This window comes from Cenococcum geophilum, assembly GCF_001692895.1.
Source record: "Cenococcum geophilum 1.58 unplaced genomic scaffold K441scaffold_78, whole genome shotgun sequence".
Lineage (NCBI taxonomy): Eukaryota > Fungi > Ascomycota > Dothideomycetes > Gloniales > Gloniaceae > Cenococcum > Cenococcum geophilum.
This window is the reverse complement of record NW_027137636.1, coordinates 23,604-39,972: the sequence shown is the minus strand read 5'-3', so window position 1 is coordinate 39,972 and position 16,369 is coordinate 23,604. Positions and strand designations below refer to the sequence as shown.

Below are 16,369 nucleotides of genomic sequence, written 5' to 3'. Positions count from 1 at the left end.
TTTCGGCGGCTTAGGATATTGAGTCGGTGCGACAAAGTCCTTATCATTAGAAGCCTTGTTTCGCACCATAAGTAGTGATATTTGAGTTATGAAGTTTGCTTAATCTACAACCTCACGGATATTGAAGTTCCTGGCAGAATTCCGACCGCCCGTAAATGAGAGTCTCTAATTGGCCACCACTTTGTGGACGCAGTCATCGGTGCAAGGGATAACGTCTTAACCTCCTTATACAGTTTATATATATAGCTTAATAATATCTACCTTGCTATATATTATCGCCGCTTATACTTATTCCGTAATAATCTTCTTTTTATTTTATATATATATCTACTTTATAAGCTAGTAGCTATAGCTCTAGTATTGTAATATATTATATAGGGTAGATTTTTATCCTAGCTAGTAGGTTTAACTTAAATATAACTAGTAAAATCCTTTATACGATTTTAAAAGGTCCTAGTTTAATATAGTCTAATTTCTTACTTAGTCGTCGATTCTTGAAAATTTTATATAGTAGCTATACTTTGTCCCCCTCCCTAAGATCTAGTCCCTTAGATCTCTTAGTGTTATAATACTTTTTTATTATTTTCTATACTATTTTTACTAATTTAATAAGGTCTATATAAAGACTTATTAATATCTTTATTCTTTCTTTAGCTATACTACTCGTTTTCTTTACTTATTATAGTAATAACAATATTCTTAGCTTATATCTATAATTTGCCTTAAATAGTAATATGCCTATCCCTTTTTATAGTATTACGTTATATATAAACTATATAACTAGTAATAGTAATACCTAATTATTCTGTATATAATTAATATAATGCCTTAAATACTGCTTTAATATCTAATTTAGTCTCTCTGTTTGTCCGTCTGTCTATAGATAGTATACTATTAATATTACTACGTAAACTCCTTATTCCGCTAAGAATACCCTTTAAAATACTATTATAAATCTTAGGTCTCTATTTAATATAATCTTACTTAGTGCCCCGTATTTTATAAATACTTTTTTAATATAGATTCTAGTGATATCTTCTGCTGAGATTTCTTCTGTATATACTATAAAGTAGCCCTATTTGGTTAATTTATCTACTATTACTAAGATTATATTATGCTCTTATCTAGTAATAGGATCCTTTAATCTTAATAACTTAATAATAAAGTCTTATAATATAACCTCCTATAGTCTTTCTGGTATTTTAATAGGTTATAGCCCTCTATATGGCTTATACCTTATTAGTTTATTCCTTTAGTAATTTAAATACTCCTTTATTACTTTTCTAGCTATACCCTAAATTCTATTAATAATGTATTTTTTTAATAATCTTAACACTAAGCCTATGGCTCCATTGTGTCCTTAAGTTATTCCCTTATAGAAATCTTTTATAAAATGCTCTACTATGCTTTTTAGGATATACTTCACTTCTTAGTTCTTATCTATATCTATCTATAGATCTTTTAGTTACGCTTTTAGAATTTTTTATACCTAAAAGCTTTTTAGTGTCTTATAGACTCTTCCTAGTTTATTATCTTCTTAAGTTACTACTAGCTTAGGGTAGTTATATCTAATTAACCTAACCTTATCTTTATATAGTATTACTCCTAATAGCTTTTTATTGTTCTATAGTTTAGCTTTCCTACTTAGTATATCCACTCTTATATTCTTAGTGCCTTTAGTATACTAAATCCTAAAATAGTATTCTATGAGCATTTCTGCCTATTTAACTTATTTATAATTAAGTTCTTTTATTATTAGGAACTCTATTAAGTTCTTATAGTCTACTTTAACTATAAATAGTTTCTTTATACCTTATAAGAATACTCTCTATTTCTTTAATGCTGTAACTATACCTAATAGCTCCTTATTATAGATATTATAGTTTAGTTCCGGTGGTGTTATTTTTTAACTATAGTATGCCACTAGGTATTATGTGTTTCCGTACTTCTATAGTAAGTATACTCCTAGTATAAAATCTAATATATTTATCTTTATAACCGTATCTAGTCCTAGTTAATAGATCTTAAGGATTGGCTCTTAGGTAAATAGCTCCTTAAGTTCTTTAAATAACTTCTTTTACTTATATTCCTATACCTATAGTTCCTCTTTTTTTATAAGCCTAGTAAACGGTTTAATATTCTTTAATTATTGTGCTATAAACCTCCTATAGTAGTTGCAAACCCCTAGGAATAACCTTAACTATATTATATTATCTAGTTCTTACCAACTTACTATAGCTTAATCTTCTTTAAGTCTATACTAATATAACCTAATTTAATAATAAATCTAATAAAATCTGTCTTTTTAGTAAAGAACTTATATTTTTTAATTACTACTAACATCTATTCTTCCTATAGTCTCTTTAAAACCAATTTAATATATTTCTCCATATTTCTCCTTAGTTATTAAGTAGATAATAATAATATTAAGGTATACCATAATAAATTTATCTCGGTGTTCTCTTAATATACTATAAATCCGCTTCTAAAATGTTGCTAGTATGTTTATAAGTCTAAATTGTATAACTAATAGTTTATATAGTACTTTTTTTTAACCCAAAGGCCGCCCCCTATTTGTTGCCTTCCTTAATTCTAATCTAATAGTATGCCTATCTTAGATCTATCTTTATAAAGATTTATATATTACTTATTCTGTCTTAGATCTTACTAATTAAGGGTAAAGAATACCTATCCTTCCTAGTAATACTGTTTAACTATTTATAGTTAATATATAGCCTAAGTTTCCTATTCTTCTTTAGTATAAACAGTACTAGATAACCTACTAATAATTATAATAGTCTAATATATCCCTTTTATAAAATTTCCTAGATAGACTCTTTAAGTGCTCTTAATACCTCTTAAGTTAGCTTATAGATTAGAAAGAACTTTAGACTTATTTCTGGTTCTAACTCTATTTTATAGTCCTATGCTATATATTTTAATAGCTTTTTGCTTTTTAGGCTTTATAGCTTCTTACTATACTTATAGTATATAAATTAATCCTTTTTAAGTTTCTTTATATGTCGCTCCAACTTAGTACTAAACTAACTTAGTTACTATACACTTGTTGCGTCGTTAAGTATTTTTAATATTAACCTAACTTATAACCTAATCGATTTTTAGATTATATTCCTATAACTAAGGTATACCTAATATTGCCTTATCCCGTCCTAATAGTAGGATATTAAAAGACATTATAATTAGTCTCTTTTTAATAGTTATCTAAACAGGTTCTATTTTAAGATTAATAATACCTCCTCTATAGCCTATTGGATCTTTTTAAATTGTTACTAGTAAATAGGGGTACTCCTTTTACCTATACAGTAGCCCTATCCTTTTAACTACTATTAGTAAGATATGGTTTCTTATTACTCCACTATCTATTAGTACTTTAAACTGCTAATCTTACCAATTAACTTATAGGTTTAGGTGTTGTCCTTAAATTTCTTTAAGGGTTTAAGGTTTACTACTGGCTCCCCCCTAATAGGTCTATATAGGCTAATACCTTCTATAGGAAAAACTCTAACTTAAAGAAAACCCAATTGCGGGCTATGCTAGAGAGATAGCAGCGTTCTAATATTAGAGCGCTGGCGGCTTACCTTCTTTCTGCCTATAAGTCTATATTTTAAGCCTACTAATTACACTTTGTAGATAATCGTACTCTACCCCTTTTCCCTTATTATTTTACCCTTAATTTTTTACCAGTTCTTTTACCAGTCCTCTAAGCTTTAGAAGGGCTAGTATTTACTTATATCCTCTATATCTATTACCTTTACAGCCTAGAACTAGGTTAAGGCACCTAACTATACTAGCTATTTTGCAGCCGCTTAGGCACTTTTTTTATTATTTAAAACTTTCTAAAGGTGTTTAGAAGCACATTTTTCTATTAAGTCCACCCTTTAGTAATATAGATACTAAAATAGTATATAGTAAACTGCCTGCCTTATCTAACTATATTTATACTATAGGAGAATCTCTAGTACTCTAATAGATATAAGCTATATATTAAGCCCTATTACCTCTATATAAAGAAGAAATAGTACTATAGCCTCTGCCTTTGTTAGGTCTTTATATTGTAGGATTATAAGTTTCCCCTATAGAGTTTTTTACGTAGTTTCTATGCGGTCTTTAGCCTTTGCCTACTACTATTAGCGCTATTTTAGGTCTGCCTATTTCGCGGTAAGGGTGGTTGCCTACTAGTGGTACTAGTGACCTCCTATACGGCTGCGGCGCTCTATCTACGCTTATCGGCGGTTTGCTAGCTATACCTATAGGGGTTTATTACGGCTTTCTACTTTATATAATCCTTCTAGTATATAAGGAAGCCCTATATCTTATCCTTATAGTCCCTTACGCGGTCTTTAAGCGCTTTTAATAATACTAATAGCTATTTTACTTTTTGCTAGCGTTTTATTAGCATTTTTTAGATACTGTTAAGTGCTTTTACTAATTCCTTTTCTACCCTATTAGGAGCTGTCTTAGTAGCTCTTTAAAGGGCTATCGTCTTTAAAGACAATAAATTAAATATAGCAGCTATATATAAAATAGGGGAGAGAAATAGGATTAAATATGTAATAAACTGGAATCTAGGACCCTATATGGAAATTATAAACGCAGAGCTTTATACAGTTTATAGAGCCCTAGAGCACCTAAAACAATAAAGACTAGAAGAGAAATAAGTCTATATCTTTATAGATGGCCAAGCAGCTATTAAAAGATTACAGCTTAAATCTCTTATAGGGGGGCAAGAACTAGTCTTTAAAATTACGCAAAGCTGTTCCTATTTAGCTAGTAAGGGGATCTCTATTAACTTCTACTGGGTTCCTAGCCATNTAGGAATCTATGGNAACGAAATAGCANATAAGCTAGCNAAAAAGGGCCTTTNTAGAAGAAAACTACAATCTTNTTATACCTCCCTAGCCTATATAGGGAGAGCAGNAAGAGAAAAGATACTAGAACAGTGGAAAAACAACTNGCAGCAGAATAAGAANAAGGGAAAACACTATACTAGGATCTGTAAAGGAAGCTATTCCTTTTCTCTTAAAGCCCCTAAGGATAAATATCCTAAAAGGCTATTTTAAATCCTTCTCTAAAGTAATAGGGGGGAGGATGAAGACGGTAGATGCTTTAGGGAATATAGAGCACTACAAACCCCTAGGCACCTANTACTAGACTGCAACCTATATAGAGAAGAAAGAAGAGAAATGCAAAAGAAACTAGGCTCTTCTCTCTCTCTAAAGAAGCTATTTTGTATACTAAAAGGAAGAGAGGCGCTTTTCCTCTTTCTAAGTAGGATAGGGATAGCCACTAGAAAGTGGCTAATAACAGCAGGATCTATAAAAGGAGGTAACTCCTACTAGGCTCCTAGTAAAGAGATATTAGTAAGCAAAAGGATAGAATTAAATTATAAAAGGATAGGGATAGGCGTTAGGATTTCTTATTTTTTATAGTTTTCTACCGTTTTCTTATTACCTAGTAGTTGCTTATAACTTAGTATTTTACTAAGAAACTATAAACCCCTAGTTTAGGGGCTTATAAACTACTAGGATATAGTTACTAGTATATGTTAAGCTGCCCTAAGGGATTTATGTATATAGGACTATAGCGCTATAGCCTAGAGGCTGCATGCGTAGTATTGTACGTAGTATAATATAACGGATATAAAAAAATAAAAAATAAAAAAGGGCTATCGTTTTAATATAGAGCTATATTAGGGGAATAGCCACTTCCTTCTCTATTGCAGCTATTAGTGTTTGCTAGTATACCCCTATAATCCTATAGAGACACTTATTCTAGACCTTCTATAGCGGTTTAAATAAGCTTTTTACCGGCGTTCCGCTGTTATCCCGTATTCCCTATACTTAGGCGCTATATAGAATTGCTAGTTAGATAGTGGCTGTATATAGGAGTTATAAGTGGCGCATTAATAGGCCCTATATAGATATAGTGATCCTTAATATTACTTTAAAGGCTACAAAGCCCTTACTTATAGCCTTTTTAACCTATTATTTTTATTAGAGCTTAGGGTTTACCTAGATCCCTAAGACTTATATATTAGTTTTCTAGGGAGCTATCTTATAGCCAGTAATACGCACGGTAAACGTAAGGTCTATAATAGCGTAGCGCTATTACCTTATAAAATATATAAGCTGGTACTTCTTAAGGGCGAACGTTGCGCTGTATCGGTTTGCCTATACGGTATAGTATTTATATATAGCCTCTAATTATTAACGGTTCTCTTCTATAGAGTCCCCCTAGGTAATAAGGTTTGTGTTATCTATAAAGCTAAACCCTAACGTGCCGCTATTAGGGCTTTAGAATTTCTCTAGGAGCTCTAATATAAAAAAGAGAAATAGGATTGGCAATAGGGGAGACTCCTAAGGAATACCTATCTGCATTTAAATCCAGTTGCTCTTATATTCTATAAACTTAATACAAGTTTTATATGCTATTAAGAAGCTTTATATAAAGTTAATAAGCTACTTTAAAAAGCCTTTTATAGAAGATATTATTAAATGCCCCTACCAGGTCCAAGCTTAGCATTAACACTACACATTTATAGCGTGTTCGCTACGCTGTCTATATATAGAAGCTAAGCAGTCCTACCACTAATAGTATAGACCACTTATGCCTTGCTCCTATTTAGTTTTAGAAGAGTAGCTTATATTTTTCTACTACCTTAGATATAATATTAGCTGTATACTTTTCTAGAACTTTTGTTAGCGTGTTCTTAAGGGCAATTAGTTTATAACTATTCGGAGGAGAATAATCTTTCTTTCCTTCCTTATATAATACTACCATTATAAATTCTTTAAGGCTTTTTAGTATTATTCCGCTGGTAAAGCAATAACTAGCTATTTCTACTAAGTCTTTTATAATAACTAAAGCAACTACTTTAAGGACCTTATTTAGTATGCTATTTAGCCCTAAGGCTTTTCTATTTAGGAGGCTCCTAATTAGCTTACTAATTTCTTCTACTAAGATAATAGGGCTAATATTAAGTACCCTTTATTCTATTATTGTCTCTATATTACTAAAGTCTGCTATTCTAGTTTTAGGGAAGAACTTAGCTATAAAGATATTAACCTTTATAGTATTATTATCTATTAAGGGGTCCTTAGTGGACCTCATAAGGTTTAATAGATAGGGGTCTACCTTTACTACGCTTACTTTTCTACTCTACTTTAATAAAATCTAATGTTCCTTATTATGTGGTTTTAATTAGTCTTTAGTAAGTTTATAAATAAAGCATTTTTAGTTATTATAACTAACTCTCCTAATTTCTTTTTATAGTTAATTACTTAGTGCTAGATGTTTTTAATGGTTTTAGGGGTTACTATAAGCCTAAAGCTGTTATCGCGCCTAGCGGGCGCCATCGTATAGCTATATAGTATATAGTAATTATTCTTAACGGGCCTGTTGGCTAGGCTGTGCTTATAAGTAATGTTTTTTAAGTACTTACTTAATCCCTTTCTGGAGGGCATAGAGGGGATCTTTAAATATAGCCTAGTTAAGCTTCTAGATGCCTTAGAGAAAGTCTTATAAGTTTAGCTTTCTAAGGGCGAGGCGCTAGCGTTCCGCTAATAGATAGCCTATATTATTAATTTAAATATAAATAGGTATGTGGTCTTTTATAAAGGCCTATTACTTAACTATACTATAGAAATTGACTTTCCTATATAGGTCTGGAGATATAAACGTAAGGTTAATTATACTCTCCTATTACCCTTTTTTCTATATAGGTTCTTCTTTTAGTGTGGTAAGTATAAGACCTTTAGCATAGGTTTTAGCCAGAAGGCGTTCCGCCTGCTCTTTACTAGCTATATATTTTTAACCCTATATTAAGTGGTAAGCATTAAAATCGCCTAGGAGTATAATTTCTCCCTTAGCCTCCTTAATAGCCGTTTTAACCTTAGGCTATATCCTAATCTAGGGGCTATCTCCACATAGGTTATAGACGTTAATAATTTAATCTTTAGTCCTTTTAGGCGTAACTAAAGAGCTATAATAAAGGGGCCGTACTGTCTATATTTCTAATACACGGTATTATTATTCTGGCTAATTATAAAGCAGACCTTTATTATAGGGAGAGCGTTATATATAAACGTAAATCCCCTAGGGTAGTATATTAATTTAGTGTACCTATTATATACCGGCTCCTAAACTATAAGGACTTGTAATCCGCTAGCATAATACTATTAAAGAAGGGGTAATATGCCCCTTAGTTTACATTTCTATAATTATATACCTACTTATTTTAAGTGGGTATAGGCTTATTTATATCTATATCCTATTCCTCTTTAGTTTTACTAGTAATTATTATTACTTTATTAGCGCGAAGCTAGAGCCTTACTTATATTTTATCTCTACTTACTTTTTTAATAAAAGATAGTTTGCCTAGTCCCCGTTTAAGTGGTTATTCTTAAATCCCTAAGTAGGACATTTCCCATGCTCTTTTCTTATTAGTAATAATTATATAGTTTCCTAGTATTAGGGATTAGTATATTATATCTATAGCTTCTTATATACGGAGTAACTGCGTTAAAAGGGCCATCTCGTTTATTTAGATACCCTTAAGGTAGCTTTAAAAGATTCTATACTCCTTTCTTTGCTATGCTTTATAGGCTTTACCGCAATAAACGCAAAATACGCTCTCCTTAGAGTAGTCTATAGTACTATATAGTACTATATTTTACCTATATTTTTTTTAAACTTTCTATATACGCTTTATATATATTCCTATTAATTATAGCAATAGTATTGCTTTATAATTAGGCTATTCTTAAATAGCCTAGTCTTAAAAAGCTAGGATTTAATAACTATCCCACTTTCTATAATCTTTTACTAGATTACCTAGGTTAGAACGCTAATTATAAGTATTTCTCTAGTTTTCTTAGGTTCTTTTTAAGCGCTACTAGGGTTTACCTAGCGTTTCGCCTACGCTTTAGAGTTATATAGCTATTAGATCCAGCTAATAGCCACCCTAGGTATAAGGCCTTTTATAGCTTTATAGATAGATTAAGTTATTTCTAAATTATCTATATTTCTTTTATTATTGATTAGGGTCTTAAGCGGGACCCTAGGTACTTCTAGGAGGTAATTTTTCCTTAGTATTTTAAGTCCTGACGTATCTAGTCTGTTTAGAATTTAATCCTTTATTATTTAGAAGGGGATATAGACATCTACGGCCCTACTATTAAGGGTGCGTACGGCGTATACGCTTGGTATTATTCTCTAAATAGTCTTAAGAAGCTCCTCTAGTTTATGGCCCTAGGGCTCCTTAAGCTAGACGCGTATAGTCGCTCTCTATAGTACCGCAACTGCGTTTACTATGCGGGCCGCCTATATAGCAATAGCTACCTAGGTCTAGACCTATATTAGAGGAACTTTTAGGCTTAGAGGTCCTCCTTTACGCGTTTCTATTTTTAAATTTTTTTTTATATTAGCTTTAATCCGGTTAAGCTAGGCCTTAGTTTCCTTTTCTTAGGTTATTTAGGGGACTAGATACGTTAAAAGCGCTTTAATATATTATATTACCTCTTAAACGGAGGTAAGTATATAGTGCTATAGAGTTTCTTTCTCCTCTTTTATAAGATTATTTTTAATTTATCTAATTTTTTTTGGTTTTTGCTATTGCTAGTTAAGCTAGCAGCTATTTTTTTCGCGTTATTACCCACCTGGTTTATAGTTTAGCTCCCTTGCGTTATAACTCTCGTAGCTTCAGCGGGAAGCCTACGTCCCTTTATTATCCCCTATGCTTTACAGATAGGAGGCGACGTGGTTTTATAGGTTTTCTTAGTGTGGGGAATAGGATTCCGATATTAGATTATTTTATTAAGTAGTTTTTAGGCCAGTTTGGCTGCTACTGCGGCTTTTTTATTATTATTATATTATTATACTTAATTCCTAAAAAATTATATATTAAATGTTTTATATAAATATATTTCTTTTTTTTACTTAAAAGGCTATATTTTGCTTATATTATAGTAAATTATAAGTTTTTATATTTTTATCTTAATAGCTATTAATACCTAATTGTAGAATAAAAAACTTATTTAAGTATTATAAAGAAGTTAATAAAGAAGTAAAGGGTAAATTAGATGGGATTAAAATATAAACTAAAATAACTAAGCAGCGCTTAATACTACCATAGTAGCAGAAAATGCCTATAAAAAGTAGAACTGTATATAAAGTAGTAAAAATCAATAAGTTAGCTTAACGTCGCAATAACAAGAGTTACCACCTCGCTACGCGAGGTGGCTGCGTAAATTCTAGTAGACAGCTAAATATTAGAGTATTATATATAACGTATTCCACCACCAAGCCGGCAGAACCACCGAGCCGGCAGTCCATTTCCCCACCAAAAATCGTAAAAATCACAATATAATATCTCAACAACCACTTAATAATAAATTTCTAATAATTTAGATTTAGACTTTTATATACACTCTGCAGCTTCTATTAAAGTTGCATAGTATATAGGTTAGTAGTTTTTAAGATATTGTAATTTGGGGGCCATATTTTGGCCCCCAAATTTTTATATCTTAAAAACTACTAACCTATATACTATGCAACTTTAATAGAAGCTGCAGAGTGTATATAAAAGTCTAAATCTAAATTATTAGAATTTATTATTAAGTGGTTGTTGAGATATTATATTGTGATTTTTACGATTTTTGGTGGGGAAATGGACTGCCGGCTCGGTGGTTCTGTCGGCTCGGTGGTGGAATACGTTATATATAGTACTTTATTATTTAAAAGTTATTTATATACTAATAATAGTGGCTTATACAAGCTTACTAATTGCTAAGTAATCTAGTTCTATAGGATAGCTCTGCCTAGAGACTGTCTAATAGTTATCTATAAGATAATGTAGAACCTCCTTTAGTTGCCAAGCCTTTCTTTATAATAATAATCTATCCACTAAAAATTAGGCTTAGAAAACGACATAGTCTTCTTTACTAGCCTTTTTTTAATACTTTTACTTACTAGAAATTTCTATAAGACTTGTGGATATCTATATCATTTGGCTTAAAATATGTATACTTTGGCTACTGCGCACGATCCGGGTTAAAATTTAGACGGCGTGCCAGACCTTCTAACGAAATCTTGAAACGGTTTAGCGTAATGGTAAAACCTCGGCAGAAGGTCTGGGAACGAGGTAATCAAATGAACGGAACTCAGCCTCGGTGACGAAGCGCCATCAGCCATTTCTATAGTCAGTCGATACAGCTCTATACAAGCTCCATGTCTTAAGTCTCGCTTATACGAAAAGTCGCCATATCCCTCTAGCCAGTCTTGGTGCGCTTGCACGACATGGATGACTCTCCTTGGCCCGACCAGGATAACGAGACCCCCCTACATTTTACTCCGAGCGAAACCCTTCCTCTCAAAATCGCCGAACCCGAGCGATTCCTTGGAGAAGGCTCATATGCCGAAGTTGATGTCGTCTGCTGTGGGGGTATACCACTTGCGAGGAAGCGTATCAGGGTACCTGTTCGAGCTAAACACAGGTTGAAGGACTTAAGAGAAGGAAAGATACCGAAAAAGCTTTCTCATACACATGTAGTCCAATTTGCTGGATCATACATACAGGGAAGGACTATTGCCATCTTGATGTGGCCAGTTGCTACATGCAATCTTGCTCAATTCCTCAAGGCAGTATCCAAACCCCCGGACAACGAAGAAGCTCGCAATATTTGTGACGCCTTTGATCTCGGCCTTAGGCCGGACACCAGGTGGATGCTAGAGAATACAAAGGTGAAATACTCAAAGCCACGTTTTATCCTCCAACGGATGTTCGGCTGCATTGCCAACGCCATGGAATGCATTCACGGGAAAGGCGTTAGACACAAGGATATCAAACCCTCTAACATCCTTATCACGCCCACTAGTGTCTATTTCACGGACTTCGGAATCAGTCATGATTTGTCCGATCTAATCCATGAAAATGACGATACTCGAACAGAGGGTCCATATAGAGGGTCCGCAAAATACTTTTCACCAGAGGTCGCACGATATGAGCTTCGGGGTCGATCTGCAGATATTTTCTCTCTAGGATGTGTATTCCTAGAAATTATGGCCGTTCTAAATGGCATCCCAATAGAAGAACTGGAATCGAATTTAGGATATAATCGAGAAGCCAATGATTGGAGTAGATTTCGTTACCACGAAAACGTACCGCTAACAAAGATATGGATACATAAGGTCAAAGATTGGAACATAGCTGGCCTGGAAAACGGATTTTACGACTTGATCACTGGCATGATAGATGAGCAGCCTACTGCACGCCCACATGCGTCAGATGTGGCTCGGCAATTTTATGCTCTTGGTGGCTCGCGTCACTTATTCCACGGTTCATGCTGCGCACGAAGTCCGCTCGTGTTCTCTCAGGCGGTCGATAATTTCGCTCCGCCAGTCGACAATGCCCCGCAAGTCGCTGAGTACAGAACTATCCTATCCTGGAATGAGCAACTCGCCATCAAATCCAGCTCATCCGCAGCCAAAATGGAGGAGGTGGCAGTACAAATGAATCGTATTGCAATTGAAACTAAGCGTGAAACTACCAAGATGATGGTTATCACACTTATTACCCTCTTTTTCTTACCGGGTACTTTCATTTCGGTAAACAGCTATTCCAATCGGTCAGTAAATTCTAACTAAAGCTAAACATAGACACTCTCGGGCATCAACATTGTGCAATATTCGCCCTCAGGCTCGTGGACTTGGAATAGTTCAATCACCTGGCTTAGCCTGTTTGGATTGCATATGTGCTTTGCTTCTATCCTCTCTCTGTGTATGTGGTACATGAGGAGAACCAGCAGGGATCGTCGGGAAGAGATGATCTAGTCAAATTCACCACTTATGGCTATCAGAATTGCAGCCATATCAGTCGATGTAGATTCACAAAGTGTTATTATAATGTACTCATCCTAATGAAGAAATATGCGTCTCTATATAGCTAAGTACTGCACATCCCGAATTCTCACAAAATGTCGTGGTTTGAGTTAGTAAATTATTATCACAGCTAAGTAAAGGATAGAGACGTTAATAAATCTTTATATAGACCTCTATAATATAGCAAAAATAGTATAAAAAAAGGATAAAAATGTACTATAATACTAAGAGATCTAAGGGAGTAGATCTAAAGGAGGGGGATAAAGTATGGCTACTATATAAAATTTTTAAGAGTTGACAACTAAGTAAGAAGTTAGACTACGTTAAACTAGGACCTTTTAAAACCACGTAAAGGATTTTACTAATTATATTTAAGTTAAACTTACTAGCTAAGATAAGAATCTACCCTATATAGTATATTATAATACTAAAGCTAGTATACGGGAATATTAAACCCCTAGTTTATAAAGTAGATATATATAGAGGATAATAAGAAGATAAATAGTAAGTTTTAAAGATTATTAATTATAAGAATATTAATAATAAAATATAGTATAAAGTTAAGTAAATAGGCTATAATAAGATTATCTAGAAACTACTACAGAATTTAAAAACGCCATAGGAAAGGTAAAGGAGTATTAAAAAAGATTAGGTTAGGGAGTATTAATAAAAAAAATCGCTAAAGAACAAGTTACCTAAGGGGGACCTAAAAGGATTAACTGCTAAGGTATTTAAAGTTATTTCCCTCTTTAATAAACTAGAACCCTTTTTAGCCTCCTCCTATATAAGCTTAAGGGGACCCTACTCTATAAGGCGAAACTTCTTTAAACGGACCCCTTTATAAACCTTCTTAAGGCGGAATAACCGAGCGTAAGTAGTTAGTTAAGTATTAAGTATTTAAAACTCTTTAGTATAAAGACGCTAAAGCTTAGTAAGAGCCTACTCCTACTTACTACGTAAATAATCTAGATAACTATAGGCTAAGGAGAGTTAGTTTTCCAACTTCTTAGTAATAGATTAAAATTAAAACCCTATAATAAATTAGATAAGGTATTAAACGCCTATAGAGAATAATAAGACGTATATACTTAGTGTATAAAGAAGGTTAGTAACTATATAATTACAGCACCTGTTGTACCAACCGCGTGCTTACGCATTCGGTACATTAACTACGCGTTTACGCGTTCGGTGCACCAACCACCCGCTTACGCGTTTAGTGCACTCCTAGAGCACTAACTAATTAAGGGGGAGGCGCATTAGTATATAGACTACGTAGTCTGCTTTATAGAATTAACAGTCACTACTATCCTAAAGAGCATACAATACTAAACGTATTTTGTGCCCTGGGATATAACTTACTTATACTATTAAGTTGGTATAAACACTGATTAGTAAGCGCGCACAGATTAGTAATTACTTAATACCTTCCACCGAGCGATATACAACAGCAACTACCTATTTAGACTCCTAGTACGACCTACTAGAAGGTCGGAAGTCGGGGATTACGGACCTATTACCAACTCTATATACTTATTTAAGTCTTAGTACGGTTTACCGGAAGTATAATAGACGCGAATACAGACCTATACGGAACCCCCTACTCTTAAACCTCAAACCCCTATTCTTACTACACCCTCTTTTAATACCTTTAATGTCTTTTTAGACCCTTATAGAGACCCCCTACACTTCTGCAAACCGTTATAGACCCGTTAATCACCTTTACGGACCGTTACGGAGACCTCTTACCCCTCTGCGAACTACTACGGACCTATTAAGACCCCTTATAGACACCCTTACCCTTCTACAAACTACCACAGACCTACTAACTGCTTTTATAGACACTATAAGACCTCTTCTACCTACTACGCACTACACTATATATATAGTATAGCAGATATTAGCAAGCAAGTCAATAAAGGTCAAGAAAAGTAGAGGTAGGGAGTCAACCTTACGTCTATAACCGATGTTAACAACTATATTAAATTTAAAGTTCTTAAATATAAATATTTTAAGCTTATAAATAACAACCTATAGGAGTAATATTAGGAAGACTTTGCGGACTTTACGGAAGCCATTTTTAAGGCCTGCAACCCTACTACTATCCGCAACCTATAAACCCTTTTACGTCACTAAGGCGTATAGGTTAAAAGGGATAAACGAGTTACTATTATATAGTCTTTATATAATATAATATATGAGAAGAACTAAACAGAATAGACTAAAGAGGAAATCCTAGACTAGGTTAAAGCTACTAAAGAACTCTTTGCTTTTTCCAAACTTAATAGGATCGCTAGCCTTATACCTAACCCACTTAACTAAATCCGTCCTATAAACCTAAGCAGTTTTAGAATTAATCTTACGGGCTAAAGTATACCTAGTACTTAAGCTACGGACCGTAATACCCCCGTAACCCAAATTACGGACCGTAATACCCCTATAAACCAAAATACGGACTAAACCCCTTCCGTTATTTAAGTTACAGATCTATAAACTATTTAAGTAAAGACCTATAGTAAGGAACTGGCTAACCTAGCTAAGCTCTATACCGACAAATCTAAGTATAGCGGTGAAAATAACAACTTTAACTTTAAACTAACTATCTTTACGGACCTCTGTTAGAAGGCTAATATTCCTAAATAGAAGTTTAGCTAAGCCTACTCTACCATACTACGTGGCCTAGTACTTAACCACTACTACACTAACCTTAAGAGTAACCCCCTTAGTGTTCCCTTTAATAAGCTATACAAAGCTATACGTAACTACTTTAAAGGACTAGAATATAAGCGTAATATCCTTATCTAATAGAATACAACTAAGTTACGGACCATAATAGACAAGAATATTGAAAAATCGACTATAGAGTGCCTGTAAATCCTTATTAAAGACCTCCGCCACCTATAGCACGGTTTTAATATTAAACTTTAAATAGACGACTTCCTGTACAATAAACTTATTACGGCTTACTAGGAAGTAGAACCCTACAAATACGCCTATTATAAGCCCGCAGACACTATAGCTGGCCTTATTAACGATTTACAGTCCTCTATTACAATATATAAAGCCTTAAACCCGCTAGGTAGTACTTAAGCCTTTATTACGGACCTATAAAATCCGCAAACCAACTTAGATGCCTACTTTACGGACCGCTGCTACCGCTAGCAGCACCCGCATTAACCAGGTCCTACCTATAACCCCCACAGCAACTCCCGTATAAAAGTATACCCCCATAAATAAACTAATTAGAGGTACTTTATATATAGTAAGGAAGGATATTAGTCTATAAGGCATACCCAGGAAGAACGCAATAAGTCTAAGAAGAGATTTAATAGACGGATTAACTAGTTTATCTTAGACTACGAAGGAAAGGAAGTAGAAGAGTCTCTTAATAAGTTAATAGAAGCCCTTATAATTGATTTTAACTTAAATACTTAGGAATAGGAGACCTTAGAGACGTTCTTAACTACTTTTAGAC

General features: G+C 33.5%; 1 protein-coding gene across 1 annotated transcript; it reads left to right on the top strand.

Annotated features, from left to right (window-relative positions):
• Positions 1–11,316: 11,316 nt before the first annotated feature.
• On the top strand, positions 11,317–12,663 carry K441DRAFT_682251 (kinase-like protein; the record flags this gene model as incomplete). The annotated part of the gene is made up of 1 exon (XM_067651554.1): positions 11,317–12,663. One exon carries the CDS (start codon positions 11,317–11,319, stop codon positions 12,661–12,663), a length of 1,347 nt encoding a protein of 448 aa, XP_067497358.1.
• Positions 12,664–16,369: the final 3,706 nt, after the last annotated feature.